Raw genomic sequence first — 27,043 nt, forward strand, 5'->3', positions numbered from 1 at the left:
AAGGGCAGAATAAAATTTGTGGTATGGCCCAACAATGTTCTGCAATGGTATCCTTATTTGCTGGCTGCCCTTAAGGAAAGCTAGTGTAGATTAGATACCCAGGATTAAATCCTGTATTTAAGCATAACCTTTTCCATATCCATAATAATTACAATACTGGGGACTTAACTTTCACAATTGTATCCTCACAAAGAGGCCTAATATCTACTTTTCTTCCTCTCAATTTTGTTTAATATTTGGCATGAATGGAAACAGGATTGGGCTTACAGCCTTTCTGACATTCAACTTCAGTAATTATTATTACTGTTTCTTATTCATCTTGCAGGTACAATTAGTACTCAAACTGTATTCAGCTCTGTCTAAAGAATACAGTCTCTGCTCTGAGGATATGAGGTTGTGATAGATCCCAGCATGACTAAAAAATACAAGTGGGAGGTAAAAAGGCAAAAATAACAGAAAAGACAATTTTATTTGTGTGAATTGCACTAGTCCTGACAGTCATACTGCAGTGAGCACTGTCTATATTCTAGCCTCACATTACAGACACTTCAAAGGTACTTGTTTTATTTCAAGCTTCTTTAAGTTTTTAGGGCCCTATGGAGTTAAAAACCTTTCAATGGTGAATATGTTTAAAATAAAGGCACCTTTCTCTTCATGTAGTTTCATATTTTCATGTCATGCAAGTGTAAGCTTTTTGTGGTGAACAGCGTGGAACCAGATATACACAGTAGTCTTGTAATCAAAAACTGTTACTTGCTAGGAAGCTTTGCCTTACTAAATAAAAAGTCTATTAAAAAATTCTGTGGCCTTTAAATGGAAGCTACTGAAAAGAGGAGGGTGTAACACTAGTAGTATTAGCTGCTCTCTCAGTCTTTCACCCATCAATATGCAAATTTGAATGCTGGAGGGACAGTGTGACCATTGGCTGTTTCAGCTAATCCATTACTACAACACATTTAGCAAAATTTCCTGTGTGACCATAACAAAGCCCAGAAATAGGACTGATGAAAACAGGTGGATAAAGATTAATACAGTTGTGGGTAGACAATTTAGACTTAATGCAGACAATTTAGACTCATCTGCTTAATGCAGATGAGATAAAGGATGTAATGTAACAGTGAATGGAAGCTCTGAGAACAAAAGAATGGACACTCATGCTTAGTTTTTTAATTCTATGGAAATTCCATCTATATACAAAAGTGAGGTTAATGAAGGGATTCAACTCTTAATTTAATACTTATTTTTAGAAATACACATTAAAAGTAAAAATCAAAAATCAAACTTGGGAACAGAGTATCACAATCTATTTTAATTATTTTGCCTTAAAGGTGTTTTAGAGTTTTAAATGGTTTAGGACTTCAGCAAATGCCTAATTTGCAGGGTGAAAAGTTTTTAATCTGCAGAGTATTTTTTAACTGTGGATTTTATAACTGTCTGTGGGAGATCAGTGGACAACACGCAGATAAATGTAATCACAGTATTGCCATTTATTGAGAGTAGCGGTAGCCCCTTTATACACAGTCAGGCTGATAACATAATACAAGCCTATTGCTGATTGGTACAACACATTCTTCATATGCCACAAGGCGCTATCTGACTGGTTAAATACAACTCTTTATGTGCTCTCTATGTGATGCTTTCCCATCCTGTTATTCTTCTTTTCTGCTGCCAGCTCCCTTATCTTTTGCCCATAGCTGATCTTTTAGTAACCTTGCAGCTGGGCCTCAAGGCCCTTAGCTCACTCTGGCTAAAGCTAAATAGTCAGGATTGCTCATATGTACATTTTCTTCCAAAAACCCTCCAACAAGTGTCTTCCAATTTTTCAAGAATATTTTTGTTCCTATTGTATTATAAAGCCATTACAATTGACAAACATTGACTTGAACTATATAAAGGGAAATGCAGAGCTGCTTCTCTGAATATTTGCAGTGAGAGTATGTACTATCTATGGTAGTTTTCACTGAAAAAGAGGAATATTTGAGATAATTTGCCACAAGAAAAATACTGATATTAAAATAAAGATAGGTAATGAGATTTAAAGGAAAAAGTAACATTTCCCCCACTACAGTTCTTTTTCTAAGTATTTTGTCTGAATATCATAAAATATACATGTCAAAAACTAGCTTTCAGAAACTAACTTCCTCATCTGTATGGTTAAATATGAGCATTTTGATAAGATAGTCTTTTGAATATCTTAGATTTTGAGGATAGCTATTTTTTCCCTGATATATTAGTCAGGATCACATTGTTCTTCTCTTGCATACAAAAATTTTCAACAGCATCTGCTTGTACCAGAATTACAGGACTGAACCTTTTCATACTTTTATCTTTGACTTAAATTTCCTCTTTTTTTATTGTTTTTATTTGAGTGCAGTTGTACTAGACATTCTGCATAGTTAAGTGTACTGATACTGAACTCTTCTCCTAATCTTTACAATGAGTTTGCAGTACCTTCTAGTCTTTCTTAAACACACACAAGATTATTCCAAATGAGGATTTACGAAGTTTCTTGAATAGCATCATGATATGCTTTTTACTTTCTATGAACAATCTGTCAGTACTAAATTATATGCACTAGCTACACCTATGTGGCTCTTATTGTTATGACTCCCTGAATGTAATATTTTAATGTGTTTGATTTCATTGCACTTTTGTACAATAAAAGATTTTCTTCTTATAGAACTATTCTCCTCTTGCTCCTTCCCAGTCTACAATTTTTCATTGAATGCCCCCTTAGGTGCTGTAGAATCTGCAAATACTGATAGCTCAATCTTATTTCTATGCACATGAAACAATATATAATATTAATTCTTTCAGCTTTTCACAGTGTAAACTCCTCCCAATTACTCTTCTTAGGTAAGCTCACTATATGCATGGCTACATGGAAACATTTGAGTTTACCTATTCTTTTGCCATAGGCCAATCACAGGTAGGAAGAACTACTGAAATTAATAGAATTTCTCTGTATGGTTGTGCATCCAGTAAGCACTAGATGGCACTATATCAATTGTTTAAATGTAATGTTAATTAGCTGTTCCTGACTTCTCAAAAAGCTATGTAGGAGTTGATTGAAGTGGTTGGGACTATCTTCTTGTTAGAATGTAGAGTAATTATGACAGAGAAGTACATTGACTTTGAGGGACTTGCACTGATAGGTATTGTACAACAGCTTATGGTTACTATCTATGATGAAAACTACTTTTGCTTCCCTTTTCCAGAAAATGTTTTGACTGAATATAGGAATAATCTTAGGAGGTGAAATGATCAGGAAAAGCCTCCTATGACAGGCTACTCTGACTGCTGTAAAGAAATTTATTTATTTATTTATTTGGCTGTCCATAAAACCTGTACAGAACTTACTTGCAGTAAGATACTGCTCTGTGTTGAAGGGTGAACTCCATCTTCAGGTTTTCCTGCAGTGTAGTGGGATGGTCCATCTTCCCCCAAGAAATCCCTGCAACAGGTTTCTGCTGCTACCTTTGTATAATGTCTAAGCCATTGAATAGCTAAAAAGGGAAATCTCATAGTTTTTGATGGGTTTTCTATTGGTTCAGTGAATGGAACCCACTCAATATAGAGATTGTATTGCCAGTGCTCAGCTAGCAACACAAGAAAGTAGGAGCTGGTTCACCTCTTTCACAGTCATCTCAAGGACATATATGAAACTTTGCAGAACTGGGCCTCAAATATGATCATCAAGGTCTCTAATTTGTATTTTAGTAATTTGCATGACCTACAGTTGCTTCCATTTGTAATACTTGCTTGAACTACGATTCCCTTTTTCAGTGGCACTAGAATGAACTTGTAATCTATAGGAACAGTACCCTGCTTAGCAGTGGAAGGGATCTGACATCTCCATTGAGTGGAACTCAGAAAATCCATACTATTTGCTTTTTACTTAGGCCTTCTTTGACAAGACTCGGCATATTTAAAGCCTGTTTACTATGTGCCAATATCAAGTCTTTTTGGGAATTACACCATGCCTAGTTTTGAACACTGAAAAGCAGGTTCCTGGTTACTTGGTTTCATTATCATATTAGGTCCATGAACATTATGTATCATTCCTAGTGCTCCAGCAATTGCTTACAGAGAACAGTGCTAGAAAAGACTAAGTAGTTTTATCCATGCTTAATTGTATGTAACTGATTTTAGTCACAGTCATATTTAGTTTTGATAGCAGCTGCTTTGCTGTTCCTCATTTCACATTCCCAATTTACATGTCTTATTTTTTCTCTCTGCCTACTCTCCAGCACATATTCCTCTGCAATCTGGTCCCTTTCTCAGTCTGTTGCAATTACTTTGGTGCTTTTCCTTTTCACAGTACTTTTCAGTGCAATTCTCAGCTGCATTCATGTCCTTAGCTCATTGGTTCTGTGAAACTTTAAACATTTCAGTCTTCTGGGGAGTGAGGAGAGGGGGAAGTCTCTTACACTAGAATAAGGCTTTTAAGATTAGTTAATACTGGATTAACTGTGCTATTAATGCTTAGACAAAAGAATGCAGTTCCTGTTGTGATTTCCACATAGGTCTGTGGACATATATAGATACATGGGCCTTGGTTGTGGGCAAGTTTGTTGCTGGATGGTAATGGAAATGCACAGCAAAAAATGGATTTTGGAAAAAAAATAGATTTTGGAAAAAAAACCCATACTTATTTTTACACAAATTTTATACATAATCACCCACAACTAAATTCAGCAAGATACAAATGTAATGAGTAATCTAACAGCTAACAAAATGAGGAAGGACCTTGTTTTTCCATTTGAAGCAAAGCAACAGCAACACAGAGGGGTACTTAAGTTTTCACTTTGAGCCTGTTTCTTCTTCCTTTGTCACGAAAAGAATCCCAATCTTAGCAGCATCTTCTCATAAGCATTCTGCCAAAATCATCAATAAGCTATGGATTCTAGTATCTTAAACAAGTGTAAGTTTTCTTACAAATATATTTTTTATCCTTTTTGGAGAGGTATTTCTAACCTGCCTTTGTCAATTAAAAATACTAGTAAGAATTTATTTCAGTGTTCTCTCTGTGGCTAAAACTAGTACAGATTTCTTCTAATGTGACCATGTCCATATGGTGGATGATCCCCTAAAAGATGTTTATAAGGAACCTCAAATGCATGCAGTTATGCTGACTCCTAGCAGGACTGCTTATTCCATTTGCAGAACTGTGTAACCTATGGAGCCATCTTGCTAGAAAGTAGTTTTCAGTGTATGTACTTTGCAGAGCTTTGGTATCAGTATTTCTACATCAGTAAAGTACTTCTGGTGTCAATATATGTGAAGAAACATGCAGTCATTAGGAAGCCTCAGCCACATTCCTTTGGAACTCTCCAAGTGAGAAAGGACCACAATTTGTTATAGGGGCAGGCCTAAACACAACAGGGGTTCCTCTTAGTAAATGCAGTGATTTGAATTGCTGCAACAAAAATGGCAGCTGTTTCATCATAGTTAAGGAACTCAGCTTTATCCTTTCAAAACTGTATATATATATATACCCACGCACATATATACACCAATTTTTCCTGAAAAAGTATTTTATAAATAGAGGTATTGGATCAAGCAGAATCCCATAAAAATCAAAATGTTGTATTTAAAGGATGTGTTTTCTCATGGTTAGACATTCAAGTTATTTAGTCATAACCACGTAATGTATTTGGGATGTAATAAATTTTGTATCATCTGTTCATGATTCAGGATTACTGAATTACAAAGACATAATTTTAGGGAAAAAATAGAACCATTCCCTATTATTGTTTCTTTTTGATGTTCTATAACACAAAAGTTATTTCAACTAAAGTTAAACATTTGGCTCAAAAGCCAAAACCACACTGCAAAAAAACAAGAGAAGTCACAAGTTGGAAATGCTTGATGTTCATTTAAGAATGAACTTTAAACAGTTCTGCCATGTTAACAAGGAGGAGAATCTGCAGCTGCCTCCATACTTATAGGATCTATGTGAGTAATATATAAAACCCTTCATCAACTTCTGGACAAGTTTACAATGACTTCATAGTCTAATGTGGACCCTAAAGCAAAGTGCAGTCTGTTACTAGTAGGACTCACTTAGGTCTTGTGGATCACCTAGGATCCTTATCTTACAAAATAACACATACAGGAGTTTACTTGGGGGTACAGAAAGCTGAAAATATGATGTGGCAGTCATCAGCAACTCTCTGATCTACCCAGGCCAGACCTGCTTGTGAACTTAGAACTCACTGATGGTATGACACATGAAGCTAGATGGATTTTAAACCTCCATTTCAGAGCACATTATTGCTAGGTGGCCCCTTGGGAGAGGGCAAGCAGGTTTTGTTGTCTCTTTCAAATCTTTAACAAGTACCCTGTCTTCTCCAATACAACCCAGAGGTAAATCTAGTTCTCTCTCAAGAGACAGATTCAGCAGTTACAAAGCACAGGCTACATAAGAACAAGTGCTGACAATTGTGATTACTTAACTTACAAAATCCTCCAGTGGAAAGCCATTGAAAAAATTTTGAAGTGTTCCCAGATCAAACATCACAGCATAGCAAATGAGGGTTGGTAAACTGAGAAAATTAAACCAGCATTTTCCGAGTGAAGAATATGTAAGAGACTAGCAAATACGAAATAATAAGTTAAAATACATTTAGTTGCAATATCCTGTGATTTAATTAGACGCATTGATGAAGGCCTTATGTATCCATTTCTTCACTCAAAATGCTCCTGCCATTTTCTGTTGCTTTCTACTTAAAATTTGTTGTCCTCAAGCTCTTCTCACTATGAGAAAAATAGGTTTGGTCAGTTAATGTGAGGCTTATTAGTTTTAGCTTTGTCAATGTCAAGTATCTTCTGAAGAAGCATTTTATTTTTACAGACACTAAAATAGCGGAATTGTGTTCAGCTTGGTAAGTGCATCTTTTACTACACACAATATTCTGATATTTAGAAGTAGCTAACAGGGGTTAAATTGCTCTGGAATGTCCCAAGCCAGAAGTTGCTAGATGTAGCATCCTTCATTACTGCTTGAATTGGTGTTGCTTGGAAAGCTGTGTGTTTGAAAAAGATTCCTGCCTCTTTGGGTTTTTTGCTGTCACTTAAACATTAAAACACAACTGAAGTTCTTAATGCTCAGCATTAGCGACGTTTGCGATTGTATGACCGGGGACAGGAGGGCACCTGCGCTGAGCGGTACAGCCTCAAATGAAAAGTCCTTTGCTGGGAACCCAAGCGCCGGCGCTGCAGCCTGTTCTAAGCTTGTTCTAAGCCACTGCCCACCTCCTCCACCCCGGGGTAGTTTTGGGCCCCGCTTTGGCCCCTTCTTTGGGTGCAGACACCTGAGCCAGACAGTGCCAGGCCGGATCCTGCGGCCGCCCCCCCGCGGGAGTGGACCTATGCACAGGGGAGACCTCTGACCCCGTTCTGCTTTTTTTTGTTTGTTTGTTTTCCCCTCCAAAGAAAAAAGAAACAGGCTACGAGGCCTAGAGCACCTCTCTGTCCCCACACGATTGCCCCAAGCCCTCCTCCCCGGTGCCGAGGACACCTTGAGGTGCGCGCTCCGAGGGACAGCTCAGGAGTACCGCACCTGGCAAGGGTGGTTTGTTTGTCAAAGGACCGAGAAGGACACATAATCCATGCTCAAGCCCTCGAAGGATACGCTTCATCCAACAAAAGCGAACAGCACCGATTCGTCCTCATCTTCTCAAAGGAAAATGACGACCAGCAGCTCGGATGGGGCTGCGCCACTGAGATGAAAAATCCCGACCCGCAGACCCTTTAACAGCCAGAGCAGCGCCCAAGCCTTTTGGCTTCGGCCTGGAGAAGACGGAGGTGGCTGGGGCCGTTCGGCCGTCGGCCCCTCCTAAGGTGTGTCCGCCTCCCGCTCCTCACCGGGCCCTCCCGCGCCTGCGCGCAGCGGCCCGGCCCCGCCAACGCCCTCCCGCGGGCGGGAACCCGGAAGTGGACAGTGCTGGCGGCTCCCGGCGGGCGGGCGGGTTGCGGGGGCTCGGCCGGGCGGGCACAGCAGGCACCCCGCGGCGGGGGGCAGTGGCGGCTGGCATGGTGCTGGCGGCTGCGCGCCGCGCCCGCGTTGCACGGAGGAAGCCCGAGCGGAGCCGCGATGGAGATGTTGCTGCCGCCCGTGTGAGTGGGGAGGCAGGGCGGGCGGGGAGGCTGGCGGGCTCTTGCAGCCTGCCGGCGCGGCGGTGCGGAGCTCCCTGGGTTGGGGCGCGGGGCCGGGCCCAGCCGCCTGGCTGCAAGCTGAGCTTGCCGTGAATTACCGCAGCGCTCCGCAGCCCGTTCGGCCCGTGGCGCGGCCGGGCCGCTCGGTATCGGTAAGGAGCGATGCCCGCGGCAGCTCCTGCCCCGGCGGGGGGGACCGGGGACTGGCGGCGGAGGCGCGGGGCAGCGCTGGCGGTAGTGTCGCGTTGTTGACCCCGCGGCGGAGCCGGGATCTGGTGGGCCGGAGTTCCCCGCGGGCGGCGCGGCCGCCCGGCGATTTGAAATGCCCCGTAGTGCTGCGGCGGTGCCCGCGTTGGCGGGGCGGTGGATGCTGGGCGGGCCGGGCCGCGGCGGGAGCGGGCGGTGGGCTTTGGGCTCTGGGTGGGCAGAGCAGCCGGCCCACCGCCCCGCCGCCTCCCAGCGCCTTCCAGATTGCGGGTACGGGCGTTTTTCTGGTTTTTTTGGTTTTTTTTTTCCTCTCCTCCCCCTCATTCCTTCTGCTTCCTCCATATGTGGTCCCAAATTACTCCGTTTTTGACTCAGCAGTCGTGCTCATCACACTGTCGGTGTTCTGGTTATTTTGTTAAGCATCTTTTTTAGCAGCGGTGTGCTAGGTGACCCACGTATTTACAGTTGTACTTCATTTGGGTTCATCTAGTGATTTCTGTGCTTCAGTTCAGCGTAGCTTCATCCCGTGCCTTCGGGAGGTCGTGTTGTCAGGCACGTTGTGGTGAGGCTCTTGAGAACAAGCTAGAGGGAAGCAATTGCAGACAGCCTTGACCCAGCTGGTGAAATGGTAAGAGAGGCTCTAGTAACTTAAGGCAGGCTAGCAGTTCTCAAAATAGAAGGCATTATGTGGCTGACAGTTTTGTAAGGTTTCATTACCTTAAAACGAAGCCATCCTTTGTGACAAAAAAGGCGAAACAGCAGCAAATGAATTTATGCTCCTCCATCTCTCCAGTTTGTTTGGCAGCTCTTCAGAGGCAACCCTGGCCCATTTTTTCTTCATCTCATGCGTATGTGGTGTGTATATTGTCTGTATATAGATGTGTTTGCATCAGTATCTAATGCACTGCTCTGGGATGTTAAAATCTGCCATAGAAGAAGTGTTCCTATCTTAGACTTGGTAAGTCAGATTAAAAGCTGGGTAACTTCCTTGCAGTTAGTCTTTGGTGTTTTAAATGTATCTTGAAGTTACTGATTTTTGTATGTATTTTTTCTGAATGCTGATCACTACATATGCTTTATAATCTAGAAGATTAATATTCTGTTCAAAGGAGTTTGCTAGATAGGATTTTATGTTTTTTTACCTCCATACAGCAGCATGTGTGGGTGCTCTGTAACATGTAACTTGATTTTTTTTTTTTCTGCCGAATGATGCAGAATTGCTGTTACTTGGCCCCTTTTAGTAATGAGTTTTACCATTTTCAATATTACACATGAAACTTAATTTGTAGCTGTTTCACGGTAAGCGGGTAGTAATTTGAGTTTTGTAAATGGACCTTACTTTATTTACCAACAGTTTACATTTTCTTTTTCCATTCCTTTGTTGCTTGATGCAGTTATGGTCCAAAATCTTACAGCTAGATAGTTTGGGAATCATGGAAATAGACCCAACTACATTGCTTTGCATGGTGTTGCATTGCATAGAACACAGAGTTCTAGGTTAAAGTCTTAAAGTATTGAATTTTTCTTTTAAGCTTCTTTAGATATTCCCAAGCTAAATGTATTAGGTATGGCAGAAGAAAGGCTGGAGTTATGAGAGTCAGTGCAAACATTCATTTTGACTCTTCTTACAGCAAGTAAGGCTGAGTTTTAATTTGAAATCTGATCACTGATATACCAGGATCAGTTGCCCCACTAAGTGACTTCGCTCAGGGGTTCAGGAATAAGGTTACAATAGTGTAGGTGAAAACATCACTGTTGCTGAGCATTTTCTAAGTATTTCAGCAACGTAGTGTGTGATTGTAAACATGAAACTTGTTGGCTTGGCATGAAAAATGCACTTGCTGTTTGGACAGGCCTAGTGACCAAGTGGTGTACATAATCACTTTTCTACAGAAGTTAGTGTCTGTAGAATGTGGGTGCTTCTTAGAAAAAGATGGAGCTAATGATTTTCTTTTTTCTTTCGCTACTTTTGGGTAGGTTGTTTTGAGAGCTAGAAAGGGCTTGGTGACTTGTTTTTCAAAGTATTGAGAGGATTTGCAAAACTACCCATTTTTCTCTTACTTGTCTGTGTCTTATGCTACTGATAGGGAAAACCTGGACAGGTATGGTGTAGTGATCTTCCTCTTGAACATGAACTGGGAGGTGTGTCTACCACCAGTAAGGAAGGTCTTGGTGAAAGGGCAGAGAGTGGCTCTTGTCTCAGAGGTGATGGAGTCATTGAGAGACCAGGGTGATGCATTCTGCCATTGATATGTACAGGAACTAGGCTGGAAGTTTGTTCCCAAACTTCTGCTTCTGCCCTTGCTTCAGGGCTTATTGGAAATATTCTAGAGCATGCATTTTTTTTCCTTAGTGGAGGCTGTTGTTAGCCCTGAGTGCCTATCCTTCCTAATGTTGGTCACCAATTCATTGCTTCATTGGGAATTGTAGCTACTTCTCCACACTTGGTAATAGGGAAGCCAAAATTGCTTGGATTAAAGAATAAGTTGAAGAGCAAATCTCTCCAAAATGAAGATGGAGAAAATAAGGCTGGCAGAACTGAAGGCTAGATGAAGTATTAACTCTCATCTCTTTTTTTTCCTCTTTCTTTCCAGGTGTACCAAACTTTGCCACCAGAAGCCCTTGGATCTGAAAGATGATAACACCGAAATTCACTGTCCTGTTACAGTAAATCCATGGCACATGAAGAAAGCTTTTAAAGTTATGAATGAATTAAGAAGGTATTACTTCACTGTATACATATACCTGGATTCCATAATATATTTTAATTTAATTTGTATTTAATAAGTTAAAAATAGTAGTTTGTTTATGAAGAACGTGCAATTCCTGAAGTGTTGCTGATAAGAAGGATTAAATATACAATGAAGTGATAACTGAACTAGTCATGTGATGATATCTGTAGTGTGTGCAGTATGTTGTTGCCCCTCTTAAGTTATTCAAAACTAGGTTTATGAGAATTGAAACATAGAGGTTGTATTTAAGAAGTTACAGCTACTCATCCTGTCTTTTATGTAGTTGGTCCTGGGTAGATGAAAAGTAACTCTTCAGTTGAGCCTGAGGCTCTTTATATGCCTATGGTTAATTTTTGTGGTAGGCTGTGAACTGGAAAAATATTAAAATTTTATGGTATGAAGACACAGGTCACAGTCTAACAAATGTAAGCCAACTGTCAGTGTGTTTCTTTCCTTAGTAATCTTTTTCTTGACCCTTGGGAGAAACTGATGAACTCCTAAATCAAACATTGAAAGTAACTTCATTGAGAAAAGTTTTGTAAGACCTTGAGTGATACTGTCATCAGTTTCAGCAAAACCAGGAGACTGGTGCTGATGCTGTTCTTAGCACCTGTATTGACCTATTTTCTACATATGAGTAGCTGAGATGGTATTGAAAACGGTGACAGCTAGTAATTAGAGCTCACACCTAGTTAGGACTGATAACTATCACTGACAGTAATTCAGCTTTATAGCTAACAGCAACATTGGATAAATTAAATAAAACACTTCTTTAGCACAGACAATACCAGAGGTTGTGAAAATCCTGTAGTCCTATGTTATTCCCATACAAGATTAAAAACTGCAGATGCTTCACCTGAAAAAAACACAGCAACTGATACCTTCTCTAGGTATTCCTGTGCCTTTGATCTTCACTGTTCTGTAAGAGTAAATCTTAAATACTGTGGTAGATGCTATGATCAGATCAGTGTATTTATCTGGCTGTGACAGTTTGCTGGGTACTGGAAAACTGAAGAAAATAATATGCTGACTAGAAGTGACTGAAATCTAGCTCAAAGGCTTCCATAGTCTGAAGATAATAAAATAAGAGCAGAGACTATTTTACTTGTATGTTAACAGCATAGTTGCCTTATGCTGGAGGAACTGATACTTGTTGCTTCTCCCTCAAGGAGTGCAGTAGAGCCTGGATAGAGCCAATAGCCATGACTTCTGAAGGATGAGCAAGAATTTAGATAAAGGAACAGTTTCCCAGAATGAATCTTATAACGGTTTCAGAAGTCAGAAACCTTGTCTGCATTTTGTTGTGTTGCAAGTAAAAGATATGTGGTTTTCCAGCAGGGTGCATTGTTGAAGGCTGTGGATTATTTTCAGATCATACTTTAGTTTCCATGGTTACTTAAATGTGAATTGCTGCAGAAGCAATTTGAGCAATTTTGTCTTATATGCATAAATAGTTAAAGTGGAACAGGAGCAGCACCTTGCAAACGTTAACTGGAGTTATTATTTAATAAGGTAGTTGATGCAGCAATATTTACTATGTAAGCTGAGTACAGCTTTTAAAATTATGCTATTTAGATAATAAATGTTACTATTCACATGTATTAGTTTGAAAGAATAAAGTGAAATATTGTAAAAATGTTTCAAGACTTCATTAGTCTAAAGGAAGACCTAATATTAGTCGAGGTTGTGATATTTTAAAATTTTGTTGACTACATTTTAAAAGTGGTTTCTATCACATTTTTTTTCATTGGTGTAGCACAAGCAGGTATTTGCCAGATGTGTACTCTCCAGAAAGCAGATAACCAGTGAAGAAATAATTTGCTTAAGAATCTAAAATAGATTGCTTTTGCAATGCTTAAGTGTGTGAATTGATATTATATTTTTGGCTGTTATCAAGTTGCATGGTTCTATTAGCTCATAAGAGGGGTTTTCTGTGCCTTCCAATTTTGATAAATTTAAGTGGTTTTGTCATTGCATTACTCACCATCACCTCAACACTGAATCAGAGAGATCATTAGGATAGCTAATTAGTTCTTGACATTGAAGAAATTACCCTATGATGCCCATCTTTCCTTTTTATTATAATTTGCTTGTAACACGATGGCATTTTACCTTATCTATATTTGTTAAAATCCTCATTCTTACAAAACATACTTTGATTATCTAAGTCTTTTGAAGATGACCTTTCTCTAAAGCAATGAAGAATAACCTACAAGCTGGTAAACAGTTACTGTTCTTAAATCTGTAATTTTGCCCTCCTCTTTCCTCAATTTCTCATTTCCTTTGCTAAGATGAGGAATACCCCATGTCTGTGTTCATTCAGTCACTGTCCAAGCAGATTAGTACAATATCACATAGGAAGGCAAGCTTTTCCAAAATGGATTGGCATGCCATTGTGAAATGAAGGTGCTGAGTTGCTGTGGAAGCCACGAGATGCTTGCTGCAGAGTACATAAGTTTGCAGCAGAGTTTGTAAGTTTCTTTATTTAGTAGTCTACTTAGCTTGCCAGCTTTGTAGAAGTGCACAGCACGTTCATTCACCTAATGCAGTTCTGGACCAGAGACGTATCCAGACAATCTTGAAGTTACTATGTCTATCTATGTGTAATGTAATTTACCTGGAGCTTTAAACTGATGCAATTCTGTTGCTTCTGGCTTTATTGTCATCTTTGGTATTTCTATGCAGCTAAATATAAAACTTTTGTTCCTCTTGGCAGAATAAATGCAAGTGTCTGGAAAAGATGGGTATCTGATGAATTCTTAAGCAGCTTTGTGTTCCTTTTTTTGTTTAAATCCAATGGTTGTTTTCAAGCACCTCTGAATTGTGTTTTTCATCTGGGTATGGCCATTGCCTTACATTATACACTCTTTTTTATGATAACCATATTGCAGGGTAAACCTATGAGTTTTAGATAGTTGCTACAGGTATTAAGAGCTGAAAGGGGAAAAATACTCTAGTTCCAGGGTAGCAATATGGCCCCAGAGGTTAGTTATGGCCACCAAAATTTCTGGTGTGTAACCTCCACAGGGCCGCCTTACTTGAGGCTGTGCTCAAATCAATTGTATGATTGCAGAGGCTGAGAGATCACAGAGTTTTCTTTGGACTGAGGTTGAATATTGTTTGGTTTTGTTTTGTGTTGTTTTCACTCTTCTCTCCATCTAGAAAATTTGATTTAAAAAGAGTACATGCTGTGGTGGGTTTAACTGGAAGAGGTATATCCAATAGCTATAAACTGTATATGAAACAGCTGTTGCAGGAATGATTATAAGTAAGATGTTACTTTATTGCAACAGAGAGGGAGGAAATTTGTCTTTCAGTTACAAAGGACAAGAATGCAAATGGATCTAATGAAGTCAAAGGCAAGATATGAAGTTAATCACAATAAACTGTCAACTGGTCAGAGTGGAAAAAAGTTACTATTGTGTGCACAGGCTGTGTATGAAAAATCCTTCAAAAACGATAAATATACCTATGTTTGAGTAGAGATTTTGGACAATTAGGTACGTATGAGCTTCCAGTGCAATGTGACACCAGCATTACAACTGAAGTTTGGATTCTCTGTTATCTGTAAAGTCTAATTTCTTGAATACATTTCTTTAGTGTTTGTCTGTATCAAATTATGTTCATTATCACAGTTATTCAAAGACGTCCAGACTTCCAGCGAGGTTTATAAATTGGGCTGATACAAAGTTTGGTTATTCAGTGCAGAAGACTTCTGTGCAAGAAATCATACTTTGGTTTTTTGATTTTTAGGAAGTTCTGTCTAGCCAAGTGCCATCTGTAATCCAGATGAGTAACAGCCACGTGGTTGTGTAATGCATTTGAAAACAATGCTTCAGAAACATTGTCTGCCTGCCTCCTTTGAGGGCATGGGAAAAGAAATTGTGTGTGATGATATATGCTTTTCTGTTGTAGTTCACTTATGTGAAATTGCCTTCTCTGATATTTCTAAATAGTCAAAACTTGCTGTGTGATGTGACGATAGTAGCTGAAGACATGGAAATTGCAGCGCATAGAGTTGTGCTAGCCGCCTGCAGCCCCTACTTCCATGCCATGTTTACAGGTACCAAATGTTTCAATACTTACTATGTTCTAATCCAATCCAGCTATATAAAGCACAAAATTAAATGGCTTTTGCTTTCTACAATTTAATTTAATTTTTAGATAAGCCAATAGGAACATTAGGGTTTCTTAATGAATTTTTTTTAACTGTCTAAGGACAGACTGATTTTTCTTTGCTAGCATGATGAATGCTTAAAAAAATCTCCTTCATTTAAACAGATTTGTATGTTAAGGAAGCCATTCATAGTAGATTTCTTTTACCCTTTAAGGGTCTAGTAATCTCACTTGTCCAAAAGAAAGTTAAAATGACTTGCATGTGGATTTTTGAGCAAATTGTCCTTTAATGACTACTGGTCCTCAGACATTGAGTACTCCCGGCTGTTAGTAGATATGAAAGCTTTCTGTGGCTTTGGCAGCCTATAGCTGGAGTGCATGTTTTTTGTTTGTTTTTTGTTTTGGTTTGTTTTTTTTTTTAGGGTAATTCTCTGTGACAGGTGTACTCTGCATCATTGCCACAAGTTTTCTGTGCGGGTTTGATTCTGCTTCTGCTCTCTCTGTGCTGGCCAGTTTATTGCTTTGCTGCTGTAGCAAGAATGCTAAGGGCTTGAAAGGCTCAGACAGGTTCAGGTTCATAGGAGCCTCTAGCTCAATTTCTCTGCTGTGGGTTTAATTCCATAATGGTTAGAAATCACATTGAAATACTGTGGATTTCAGAGTTGAAGTCAGAACACTACTAAGTGCATGTTAACATTAATTTCTAAAGTTTCGTCTGTTCCTTCTCAAATCCTAGTTTGGTAGTTAATGTTGACTATCTGAAATTAAAAGATTTCTCTGCAACATATTACTTCTGACTGCCAGCTCAGGTGGAGGCAGAAGTGTGATTCTTAGCCTGCCAGTATAAAAGCTAGTTGGAGTTTTAATAACTTTAATTATATGCAACTGGGAGATTGAGGAAATTTGAAACACTGTTGTATCCTGGAGAAGCAGCTGATTATTCTTGATTTTATATGCAAATATTTTGACACAACCAGAGCTAGAAGAGGAGTCGCTACAAGCAGCAGCAGCAGCAGCGCTTTAAATTTATGTGTAAAATTAAATCTGTTTCTTCGGTAGTTACTCAAGTTTGCATTTGTGATTGAGGCAAACATTCCAGGTGACTGATGCATTCTTTTTAAATTTTTACTGCTTTCTTTAAAGCTAAAATGAAAAAAGTTGCTTCTACACTTGCTTTTTATTACCTTAGCAACAGAGAAACACAAGCCTCTTACGTTAGTACTGTATTGAAGTTTAACTGTTGTTGACTACCATGTTGAAAATATTTTTTGCTCAGAGTGTAAGTTTTATACTATGTTCTCTGTGGCAGACAAGACATTTCTGATTGCCCCAACTACGCTTTCCATGGAGAAGTTTGACTCCTTAGGAGTGCCAGTGCAGCAGTGTCTGTGGCTGCTGTCCAGATGAAATGGCTGGAATCTTGGTCCTTCCCTTAATTCAGTCCCTTTGAAAATTTTTTGCTTGTTTTGTTTTTAAATGTAGGTTCCCTTTAACCCTGACTGTGGGAAGTGGGAACACTTACCTGAAAAGGGTGTAGGAAGCCTTTCACCCATACATCTGTGGCAAAGTTCGTGTATCTAATGAATCAGATTGGTAGGAGCTGAAATAGGATTCAGCTGTGGCTTCATGATTTATCAATAGATTTTTTGCTAGTATCATAGGCTGCTTTCAGCAAGGCCCAGCTGTGATGTTGGTGTGTTTCAATTATTACCACAAAAAAAATCCTGAAGTTCATCATAATTGTTATCTCTATGAATGCTGCAATTCACACTTCTCAGGTGGATTTGTATTGTTATCTGGTAATTTTGAAGTTCAAATCGGCAGGTTTGGTCCCTTAAACAGCTTCCACCAAATGGAAAAGTATCTTCCTCCATCCTGAATAAAGCTATGATTCAAAAGACAGCAAACAAATTGCACTTTTATGCTTCAGGGTTATTTCTTGACTAAAAATTAGAAATTTACATTTGGACACATATTTGCAGGTTACTTCTGTTGTTCTCTGAGTCCTTAGATACTGACTGCTATTCAGTCTCTTGTTAACTGAGATCAAACCATCTGCCTGGGATTTTCCTGTTTTCATTTGTTGCAGTGGTGAAAGTCACCCCATTAAATACCAAGAAAGAAAAAGTTGCTACCTTTTGAAGTTAGTAATAGTTATAAGTAGAGAGCAAAATAAGGGTCAAACATCTGGGACTTTGCTACCAGCAATGATTCTTCTTTTTGTATACATTGAAATTCTTCAGAAATGGGTATCATGATCTGAATTTAAATGTATTTCATAATTAGAGGAAAGGATTAGAAAACAGTGAAGTGGAGCTGAATTGGGACAAGGTTTAATTTTCTCTTCTTCTAAGGCACTCACCTTTAAGGAATTACCTGCTGTGCTGGCTTCAATTCTCCATTTGTAAAAGTCTGTTCGCGTTTGTTGTGGGGGTTTTTTTATTTGTTTTGGTTTTACAAATAAAAAACCAAAACAAACAAAATTTTAAATAAATAAATAACAAAACGAAAAAAGAAAAGCCAGCCTTACATTACTTTGTGAGAAACCATGTTAGCTTTTTAGATAACATTTTAGTAATTTCAATTTGGCTGTTTCTCTGCTGCTCCTGTTGAGGTGGTTGGATCAGCTCAGCGCTTTCCTTTCTTTTCACAATGTGCTTTCGTGCCACTGACAGCTCAGTGGCAATACGGAGGTGCAGCTTCCCAGTCACGAACTGAGTTCTTCAGCAGCTTCAATTTTAGCCTGAGACTGCCTAGAGTGTGACTCTGGTTTCCTGCATATATCTGTCAAACGAGTCTGGGCCACAAGACGACTGATCTTGAATTGCAGTAAGACTGCATCCCCATTCAGCATGAGAGGCAGAAGCAAGTCTCTGTTTTTGGGTTTGTTTCTTGTGTATTCTGGGCTCTTGTTAAACAGAGATGTCTATCCAAGGTTCTAGAAGCCTTGACACAAAATCTGAAAACAAACCTAATGTGCTTGCAGAATATCAAACTGCTCTCCCACATACAATTCTCCCAAAGGACCACCTCCACAGCAGCTTGCATAATAAATAGCTTGCAGCATGATCAATAGGTTTAAACTGTGTCAAACTAGAAGTAGAAACTTGAAATACATTGCCTGCTCCAACCGTCCTTAGCCATCCTTCAAAGGTATAGGGATATGTTTCAGAAAAGCGGGTCAAAAAAAAAATTATCCAGGGGCTGGGGGCTAGATTGTGCTGGTTTTGATGTAGTTCATCATCACTGCTTTCTGGAATGCAAACTGTATAATAGCACTGTGTTGCTGTAGATGATCTTCTGTACTTCCTGCCACTTTAAGGGTCATTTTAAAATGCCATGCTTTACCTGTTAGCTGGGAAAAAAAAATGGCATGGATAAAAATACATTTCTCTGTAATGATCTCTTTGCCAAATGCACTGTGTGAAATGCATTGTTTGGCACCAGTCCTGGAGATCACAGGGTAGTAAAAAATAAAAATGTACTTCATAAGGAAATACTCACAATGATAAGCATCTTCTGATTCACTTCTCCATCCTGTCTGCTTCTGTTGTTACCTCATCAGTATCCTTGTCTCTACAGGCTTAGGGGAGAGAAATAAGAATACATCAAATATAGAAGCCTACTGAATCTACCCAGAGACTGGGGTATACTCTTCCAAAGCCAAAGTTTATGTACCTACATGTAACTACATAGCTGGTGTAGTTCAGTTTTGCTTCCCAGTGCAAGTCAATGCAAAAAGGGTTAGAAGTCTGAGATGACTAGATGTGTGGTTAGTAGTCATGGAGAAGTTTTTAATCATTACTTCGAAATCTGTCTAATTTTGGCAATTAGTTCAAATGTAAACAAAATGTTGCATTTTGAGAAACATCATATTTTAGAAGGTGGAAGCTATTTTGCAGGCCGTTCTACAAAGATCAGTTGTGACATATGGCCAATGTGTCAGCCTCCACTAAATGAGATCCAAGAAGTTTTCCCTTGCTTACCATTTTATCTTAGTTTAAGTTTTTACTGTTATATCAGATATGTAATGGAGGTGAAATTGCTAAGGGAATAATAAGTAGGCAAGCCAATAAATATATGTTATTTTTTCTGTGGAGATACAATTTATTTTTTTAAAAAATAAAGTTACTTCAGACTACATTTGGTGTGTTCTTTGATTAAGAAGTTAATGTAGAATATTTAATAGCTTGCTTTGCCAGCAAAATGTTTTTGTATGCATTTGAATAGTCCTATTTAGGTCTAATAACAATATTTTCATTATATTGTACACTGGAGAAAATAGGTCACCTGCAGTAAATGTTTTAAGTCGGGTAGTGTTTGCATGATGGTAGCAACAAAGTCTTTCTTTCTCACTGGAAGGAGGAAGGAAAGAAATGGAATTATTATTATTATAAAAGCTGTTTTACTGTCACAACTGATACACAAGTTCTGCATCTGGCAATAGCAGTTACTCAAACTTTTACATATTTGGTGAATTTCTATCTAATCTACTTGACTAAAACTATTTGTAGGTGAGATGAGTGAAAGTCGAGCAAAGCGAGTTCGAATAAAGGAAGTTGATGGCTGGACTCTAAGAATGCTTATTGATTATATTTACACTGCTGAAATTCAAGTTACAGAAGAAAACGTGCAGGTAAGAGTGAGAATATTTTCTGCAACGGAAGAGAAGTAATGTGCAGAGTAATGTATTTTGTTTGTATGGTTCAACTCTGACATGGGAAATCTCATCTGCAAATGAATGTTTTCAGGCTGTGCTTCAAAAGCAAGGTGCTGTGCTGTTTAAATTCTGCTTAAATTCAAAGATTTTTGAAGTAAATGAAGAATCAGTTGCCTTTAATGGGCTTTGCAACCCAGTGTTATATAATATAATAGAATGGTCTACTCTGCCTAAAATTTAAGCTGTCAGCCACCTCTGTACCACCCCCTCTCTGATACTTCAGTGCAATTTACATAAACAAAGTAGGTTTGCTTCTAAATGTGAAACCATGTTCTCCAATTAAGCTGTTCTGTTTGTTTTATTTTTTGCTCTTGTTAGTCTGCAGAATAAATCATATTCTTCTTCTGTTCCATCTCTGTACCTTAACAGTGGCCATTTGTGCAGAAATTTTTAGGTGCTGCCATTTTATTGGGTTTCCTTTGGATTATTTTTTTTTAATTAAATCAACTAATATCTAGTACAAAGGTTTTGCCCATCACACACAAACAGAGCTAATTAGTTTTTCTAATTGGCCGTAATGTAAGCTGAAATTTCAATTAGAATAAAACATGCTTAGAAAGCATAGTATCCTGCCCTTAATATTTTCTAACCACAAATCCTGAAGATGGATTGGATAGATTTTCCTCCTACAATCTTTAGAGATTAAGAGTAGATTTTTGGCAAGTTTAAAACTAGTTGTGTAACAGGCTTATTTTAATTTGTTTATATTAATTTTAATGATATTTATCTTGGTTTTCTTACTGCTCTCATGCCCTTCTTTCTGTTCCTGCTTTATATGCCAAATTACGTGCAGTTATTTTGTTCCTTTTACAGGGGATGAAAGCATGTTACTGTATTTGACATTGGAAACTTCTGTTGCAATTTTGTATTCTGCCATTAGGCTGAAATTAATAGCTTTTTAACTGTCTGCTGAATTTGATGGGGTCACTGCTAGTTTTAGCTATGCTTGATTGAAGGCCTAGAAATGAGAACTATTGCTGAATTGAAACAAATATCCTATTGCTAAACCTTCTGTATCTTAGGTCATACTGTAAGTCTTCTAATTCTGCCAGATTAATTTCTTGTAACCTACTTCTTAAGGAATTGTTGACTTCTCATCTGATGTTATATTTACATAGTAGAAAAACTGTCTGAAATAATGTTGTATCTTGCCAGTGTGGTGGTTGCACAGATTTCTGTATCACTGTGGAAGACCTTGGGCAAAATCCAGTGGTGTCAGAGTTTCCCTACTACACTTCTTGCTTGATCATGCTGGCTTTTCATCCGTGTAGCAGAACAGTGCCTTGATGGCACACCTTAATGACCTTAATCTTGTACTTTTGAAGGGTAATACCAGAGTGTGTTTAACAGGCAGCCTACTGCTATGTTTTGGCTGGAGGTGCTGCCTAGGACGATACATTTTAGTCTGTCTTTGGCAATACTGACTCTTACATGTTCATAGAGAGGAAAAGTCAGTGTTATGTTTTCTTCCTTGTACAGGTGTCTTTAAAGACCAGAAATCTCCCGTGTTAAAGTTCTTGAGTCTGATAGGTCTTTCATTTCACAGCTCCAGATTATCTGTCTGAAGAGATATCTGATGGTGTTGGGGGTGGTAATATAAATAACTGTAGCCTGGTGAGCATTATTACAAGTTTGTGGTTACTTGAATACTCAGAAAATAGTCAAGGTTTTAAGTGGATTTGGATTTATTGCAGTATAGTTGGACTTCAATGTTGATACTGAGTATATTTCTAAAATAACTGGTAATGAATAGAAAGCTTTATCTTAATTTGGTCACTTTAATCCCTTTTGCAATACTAGTGTTAGGTATGTACTGTTTATTTGCATTATGGCAGAAACAAACACTGTGGATAGAACCAAACACACTGATACACATTCTTTTCCTTAAGTTTGAAAGTCATGGTGGGAAAATTATATACTGTGAGTTTCTAGAAACTTAGAAACCTTGTGGAGACTGTCATGCCTTAGTTAAAACACTATTTTCTCTATAAATTGCTATTGAAGTTAATTATAGCATTTAACTTCTTGTCTATATAAATATGAATAAGTATTGGTAATTTTGGTTATAGTTAAGGATTTATCTTGTGGGAATACAGAACCACAGAACCCTAAATGCCATGTAATATTATCTCTCAAGCTTTTTAATGTTTGGGCTATTGTGCTAAACTGGAGCTTCATCTTGTTAGGTAGCTGGTTATGATTCTTACTCATACACATTTCACAGGATTTCAAGTGCTTCATTCTATCTCTTCAGGTTATACATAGTAAGAATTGCTATTGAATTAGTTTCTAATACATGATGGAATATTGGTTTGGAAAGCGTGTGAGAGCTTCGTGTTTAAGTAATGAGGAATTGTTAAGTACTCTTTGTTATTAAAATAGCTACATTATATATTTATGAAAACTAATCATGTATTAATACTTAATGGTATAGCCAAGCTCACTGATCTCTCTCATGAGGCAGGTAACTGAGCTTCTTTCAATAATGTCTTGCTTGATCTAGATGTGGACAGTAGATTACTTCCTTACCATACCTTTTCAGCTTCTGAGTAAGAGCTGTTCATTTCTGCTCCCCACTGTCACATTCTCACCTCTGTTTTTGGGCTAGGAGGGGGGAGATGTAGAAAATGCTAGATGAAATAAATGGTTGGGGAGAAAAAATCCATTTAGTGCATGAACTATCAACCCAGGAGGCCCTCAGCACTGCTTGTTGTCACTGCATTAGTTAAATACAAAAGAACATTTTTTAAAATTTTATTTAGTTTTTGGTCCAGTAAGTTCCCCCCAACAGAAAGACATCTGGTATGTGAACATGATGAATTCTTGATTTTCTTGATTTTCTAGTGTTTGTCCTTCATTTAGAAGGAGTTATTTTATTGTTCCTCTCTAATGGCACTAACTTTGTATAATGCTATGCCAGTGTTTCTGTCATATTTGCATATTATGCTGTGTTTTCCTTCATTATCAAGTTTCTGCTCGTCCTTTTCTGTTTTCCTTTATATTTTTTTCTTAACTCAGATCACTTCAAGGACCTGGTTTATAACATGGTCCTACCAGCTGTTGTGTTCACAATATTGTGATTTAGTATATTGAAGTGTGCAAACATATACCTGTGTTCCTCCTGCAACTTTCTCTTGCTGCCTGGAGAAAATATTGCATGTAGCTTCACCTTGGACTTACTCATAGAGATGTTATCTTGCTTTTGAATGAGCAGTAACAGAGAGAAAGTCACAAATAATGGTATTTTTACAAAACTCTATCCTGGCATATTTTTCCTTTTAGAGAATTATGTGAGGTACAACCAACAAGTCCAAAATCCTGAGAACAGTATCCTTTTTAATATGTATAATTTTGTGTGTTTATTTTCCCGTATTATTCAAGAACAATGTTGCACAGTAATAAGCATATTATAAACATGATTGCACACTATGTATGCGTTGTTTCTTTAACTCTTACTGTTCATGTCATCTAAAGTCAAACAGACACCATTCCATTTGCATGGTGGCATGGGCATGGGCATAGGAACTCACAGTTGATTTAAAGTGTGTCAAAACTAGGTCGAAAAAAGCAACTGATTTCTCTAAGTAATTGTTTAAAAAGAATGTCGTCATGTTGTCCAAACTATTTACAAAGGTAGTAATTCTACAGTATAATATTTGGTAACATGGGATTTGGTTGCTCATGCTGCACATTATCACTTTTAAGGTCTACTATTTGAAAAACTTTGCAAGGTTGTTGAATCCTGGAAAGTCCTATAGCTTGAAAATAAACAAATATCCCACACTAAACCCAGAGAAGTATGAAAATGGGTATGTGCTGCTTAAGATGGTCAGCTTCTGAATTTTGTTTGTGATGTGACCCACATACAGTTGGACAGGCAGCACTGAGGGTGTGTTGAAGCAGCATGAAGAAGAAATGGGAGGTAATGGGGAACACTGTGAAAGATGATTGCTGTTGAACTCTGAAGTGAAATAGTGACTGAATGTGTCTAGATTTGGCAAAGCATATCTAACCTAACAGTGGAAACCTTATAGTTATGCGTATGTAGGGTGTTCCAATTGCTTTAATAGTTTTTCTAGTTAAAAAGATAGTATCTAACTTTAATCTTCTCTTGTCTATATTGGACCAATCTCTGGTACTTTGTTCTGCTCTCTTGTGAAGCAACTTCTTAGTTTTGCAGTAGCAGTCTTATGTTTTCATTCATACCACTTAATTTTTTTTAAATTTTTTTTTTTTGTAGACTGAACATCATAGATTTCTAAATCTTTTATTGATTCTAGCAGTCACTGTCTTTATGCCAGTGGGGAAAGAAAATGAGAACATGGAAGTGATCGTCATGCAGTGGGAGAAAGAACTTGTGTCTATCTTTTAATGTTGGTAAATTCCCATTTGAGTGATTTGTTGTTGTATGTATTTATGCTTATTAGCGTAATACTTCTAATAAACAAAAAACAGAACCAGCAGAAGTCATTATCTGGTTTACAGTAGTGTCCTTCAGTAAGTTTAGGAGGCAGGACTTCAGTTTCATACAGGGAACTATCTGTTATAAAGAGGTGTAAATTTGCAAGTCTGTTTTAAGAGTATAGCCAACTTTAAAAAATGGTTTCACCTATAAATGTAAAGAAGTCAATTATTTTATTTTTGGAGAAATTTTATCTTTTTAAACTCAGCAAGAACTGAAAAGACTAGCCTACTGAAAATCTTTTAAACTTACATGTGATTTGGGGATGGAAGGGCAGGGGAGGAAAAGAAAGATGTGTACAACTATTTTTAAAAATATTTGAAAGAAATATGCAGAATATCTTTTGAAGACACCATTACACAGAGTAGAATGCAGAAAAATTAATAATCCAGACTTGGTGAGGAGGATGAATAAGCCTCAACCAACCACTAAGGAGTAGATACTAGTTTCTAAAAAACGTAGTAAAAATATATGCTATCAGGAATATGAGGTCCGTATAAACATAAGGTCCACATTTACCATGCCTAATATTAATTTGAAGGCAAAAATAAGTTCTGTGCAGCACGAAACATTCCTTATTTATAATTCTCCTGAGCACTTAGAATAAGCTCAGGTCAAAATATACAGAATAAATTGTATTAAATTTAGAAGTGGTCTGCTTATGATGTACTACATGCAGTTTTAAATGGGTGAGAAAGGTGAAATGACCTCTGTTCAAGAGATAACAATGTTTTCTGAAACTGTTGTATTACTAGAATATCCGATTTAGGAAAGCAGAGATTTTTTTTTTTTTTTCCTCATGTCTGTATCTTGTAATGGTTTCAGATTCCCTGCTTCAGTAGCCTTTCCACTTAGCGTTGGAAGCACTGGTTTACAGGAGTTTAATTAAAAAGAAGGTTCAGAATCATGACAGAATTACCAGTTTAGAAATTTACTACTGCTCATCAGCTGAACAATAGCAGCAGTTTGTGTGTGCTTTTATCTTGAGGAAAACAAAATTATTTGGCACGAGCTGGTTTGCAAGGCTCATCAAGTTACTTAGTATATGTCACAGCCTTTGAGCACTTACATGATCAGATTACTATAGCTTAAATTCCAATCATCTTCAGAGACATACTGTCATTGTATCTGGAGTAAGAGTCATAATACTTATTTTGGATCCTGTCAAGCATTATCCTTAAAAGAAATGTCTTGTTATGTACCACTTGTTGATGAAACTAAGTCTTTATGATTTAGCAACAATGTGATGTGTGAAGAGCGTAAAGCATGTTTTTTGAAAATCATGCTGTCTTAACTACCTGGAAGGAGGTTGTAGTGAGGTGGGGTTGGTCTTTTCTCCCATGTAGCTTGTAATAGGACTAGAGGAAATGGGCTCAAGTTGAGCCAGGAAAGGTTTAGATTGGGTATTAGGAAAAAATCTTACTGAGAGAGTAGTTGGGCATTGGAACAGCCTGCCCAGGGAAGTGGTGGAGTCACCATCCCTGGAAGTGTTCAAAAAATATGTCAATGTTGCACTTGAGGAGATGGTTTTGTTGGCTGGTAGTACGGATTTCGTGGTTGGACTTGATCTTAGAGGTCTTTTCCAACTTTAATTATTCTATGATTCTATGAAACAGTTTCATTTCAGATACCTAAACTGGAATGTTCTTCACAAGTTTCTAAAGCCTACCAATAGATTATACCTTTGAACACTAAGGAGCATATTTTTTCCCTAACTGGATCAAAAGATGTCCCTAACCTTTCAAAGGGGTAATTTCAGTTTTCTTTGTGAACATAGGAAATTTTCTGGTTTAACTGCAGTAGACTTTTCCTTTTTAGAACCAAAGGCCTGAATATCCTTAACCAATGTGTGATTGGGCATCGTAAGAGGAGAGGGTTCATTTCAATGCTTGAACAGAGATGTGTGTTCTGTGTCCTGGAAGTATGCCTGCTGCTGGGTAAGTGGGTGGGAGAGATAAAAGAAATATTTATTCAACTGAGCTGAATGCTGTGAAACTTCAACCGAATCTTACAATACGGTAGATTCTGTTTTAAATATAACATTATATATATAATTTTATATATAATTGCTTTGAGACTAAGTAATGCTGAAATTGCTTCCATGGAAACTGTTCTCATTCAGGTAGCCTATGAAAGACATACCTGAAAAAAATGCTACACTTGATTTAGCAACCTAAATAGGGTAGAGAGGGAATAAGTTTGATCTTGATGCTTTTGCAGGTGTCTTTCTAGCCACCTCTTTTTTAAGGGTTTTTTGACAGTCGGGGAAAGTGAAACAGCTTAAGTGGAAGTGTATCTCAAGAAGAGGGAATGCTAGGTAGTCTAAATCTATGAAATTACAGCCCTCTTAGTCGTGATTAACATCTTGCGTATCACCAAGAGACCAATGGATAATTAATATATGTCCAGTATCTCCCCATCTATGCACTCTACCTGAATGAAAGGGCTCCTTAAGAAAAGTTTGTATTGAATTAACAGCAATCACTGAATGGCTTTCTACTAGGCTATTGTTATATTCTAGATGGTGCAGTTTGGTGATGACATTATGGGTAATGGCAGCCATTTTTCTGGCTAGAAGCAGCCATAATCTTCTATCAGATGCAGGTAGCTTAATAGAACTAGTACTGTTGTACTAGGTTAAATTTG

At 38.1% G+C, this 27,043-nt stretch overlaps 1 protein-coding gene across 6 annotated transcripts in view; it reads left to right on the forward strand.

The window, feature by feature from the left end:
- The first annotated feature begins 7,925 nt into the window (after window positions 1-7,925).
- KLHL2 (kelch like family member 2) overlaps window positions 7,926-27,043 on the forward strand; it is a 54,894-nt gene continuing 35,776 nt past the window's right edge. Inside the window, exons 1-5 of one of the 6 annotated variants that reach the window (XM_071743096.1) lie at window positions 7,972-8,121; window positions 9,161-9,325; window positions 10,962-11,087; window positions 15,056-15,162; window positions 19,730-19,851. In XM_071743096.1, coding sequence (XP_071599197.1) covers window positions 11,050-11,087; window positions 15,056-15,162; window positions 19,730-19,851 — 267 coding nt within the window. In that variant the 5' untranslated portion in view covers window positions 7,972-8,121; window positions 9,161-9,325; window positions 10,962-11,049. Of the gene's footprint in view, window positions 8,122-8,375; window positions 8,395-9,160; window positions 9,326-10,961; window positions 11,088-15,055; window positions 15,163-19,729; window positions 19,852-27,043 lie in introns of those variants that run through there. The other 5 variants (XM_071743097.1, XM_071743094.1, XM_071743098.1 and 2 more) reach the window with 5 other exon arrangements.

This window comes from Heliangelus exortis, chromosome 4 (assembly GCF_036169615.1).
Source record: "Heliangelus exortis chromosome 4, bHelExo1.hap1, whole genome shotgun sequence".
NCBI classification, from domain to species: Eukaryota; Metazoa; Chordata; class Aves; order Apodiformes; family Trochilidae; genus Heliangelus; species Heliangelus exortis.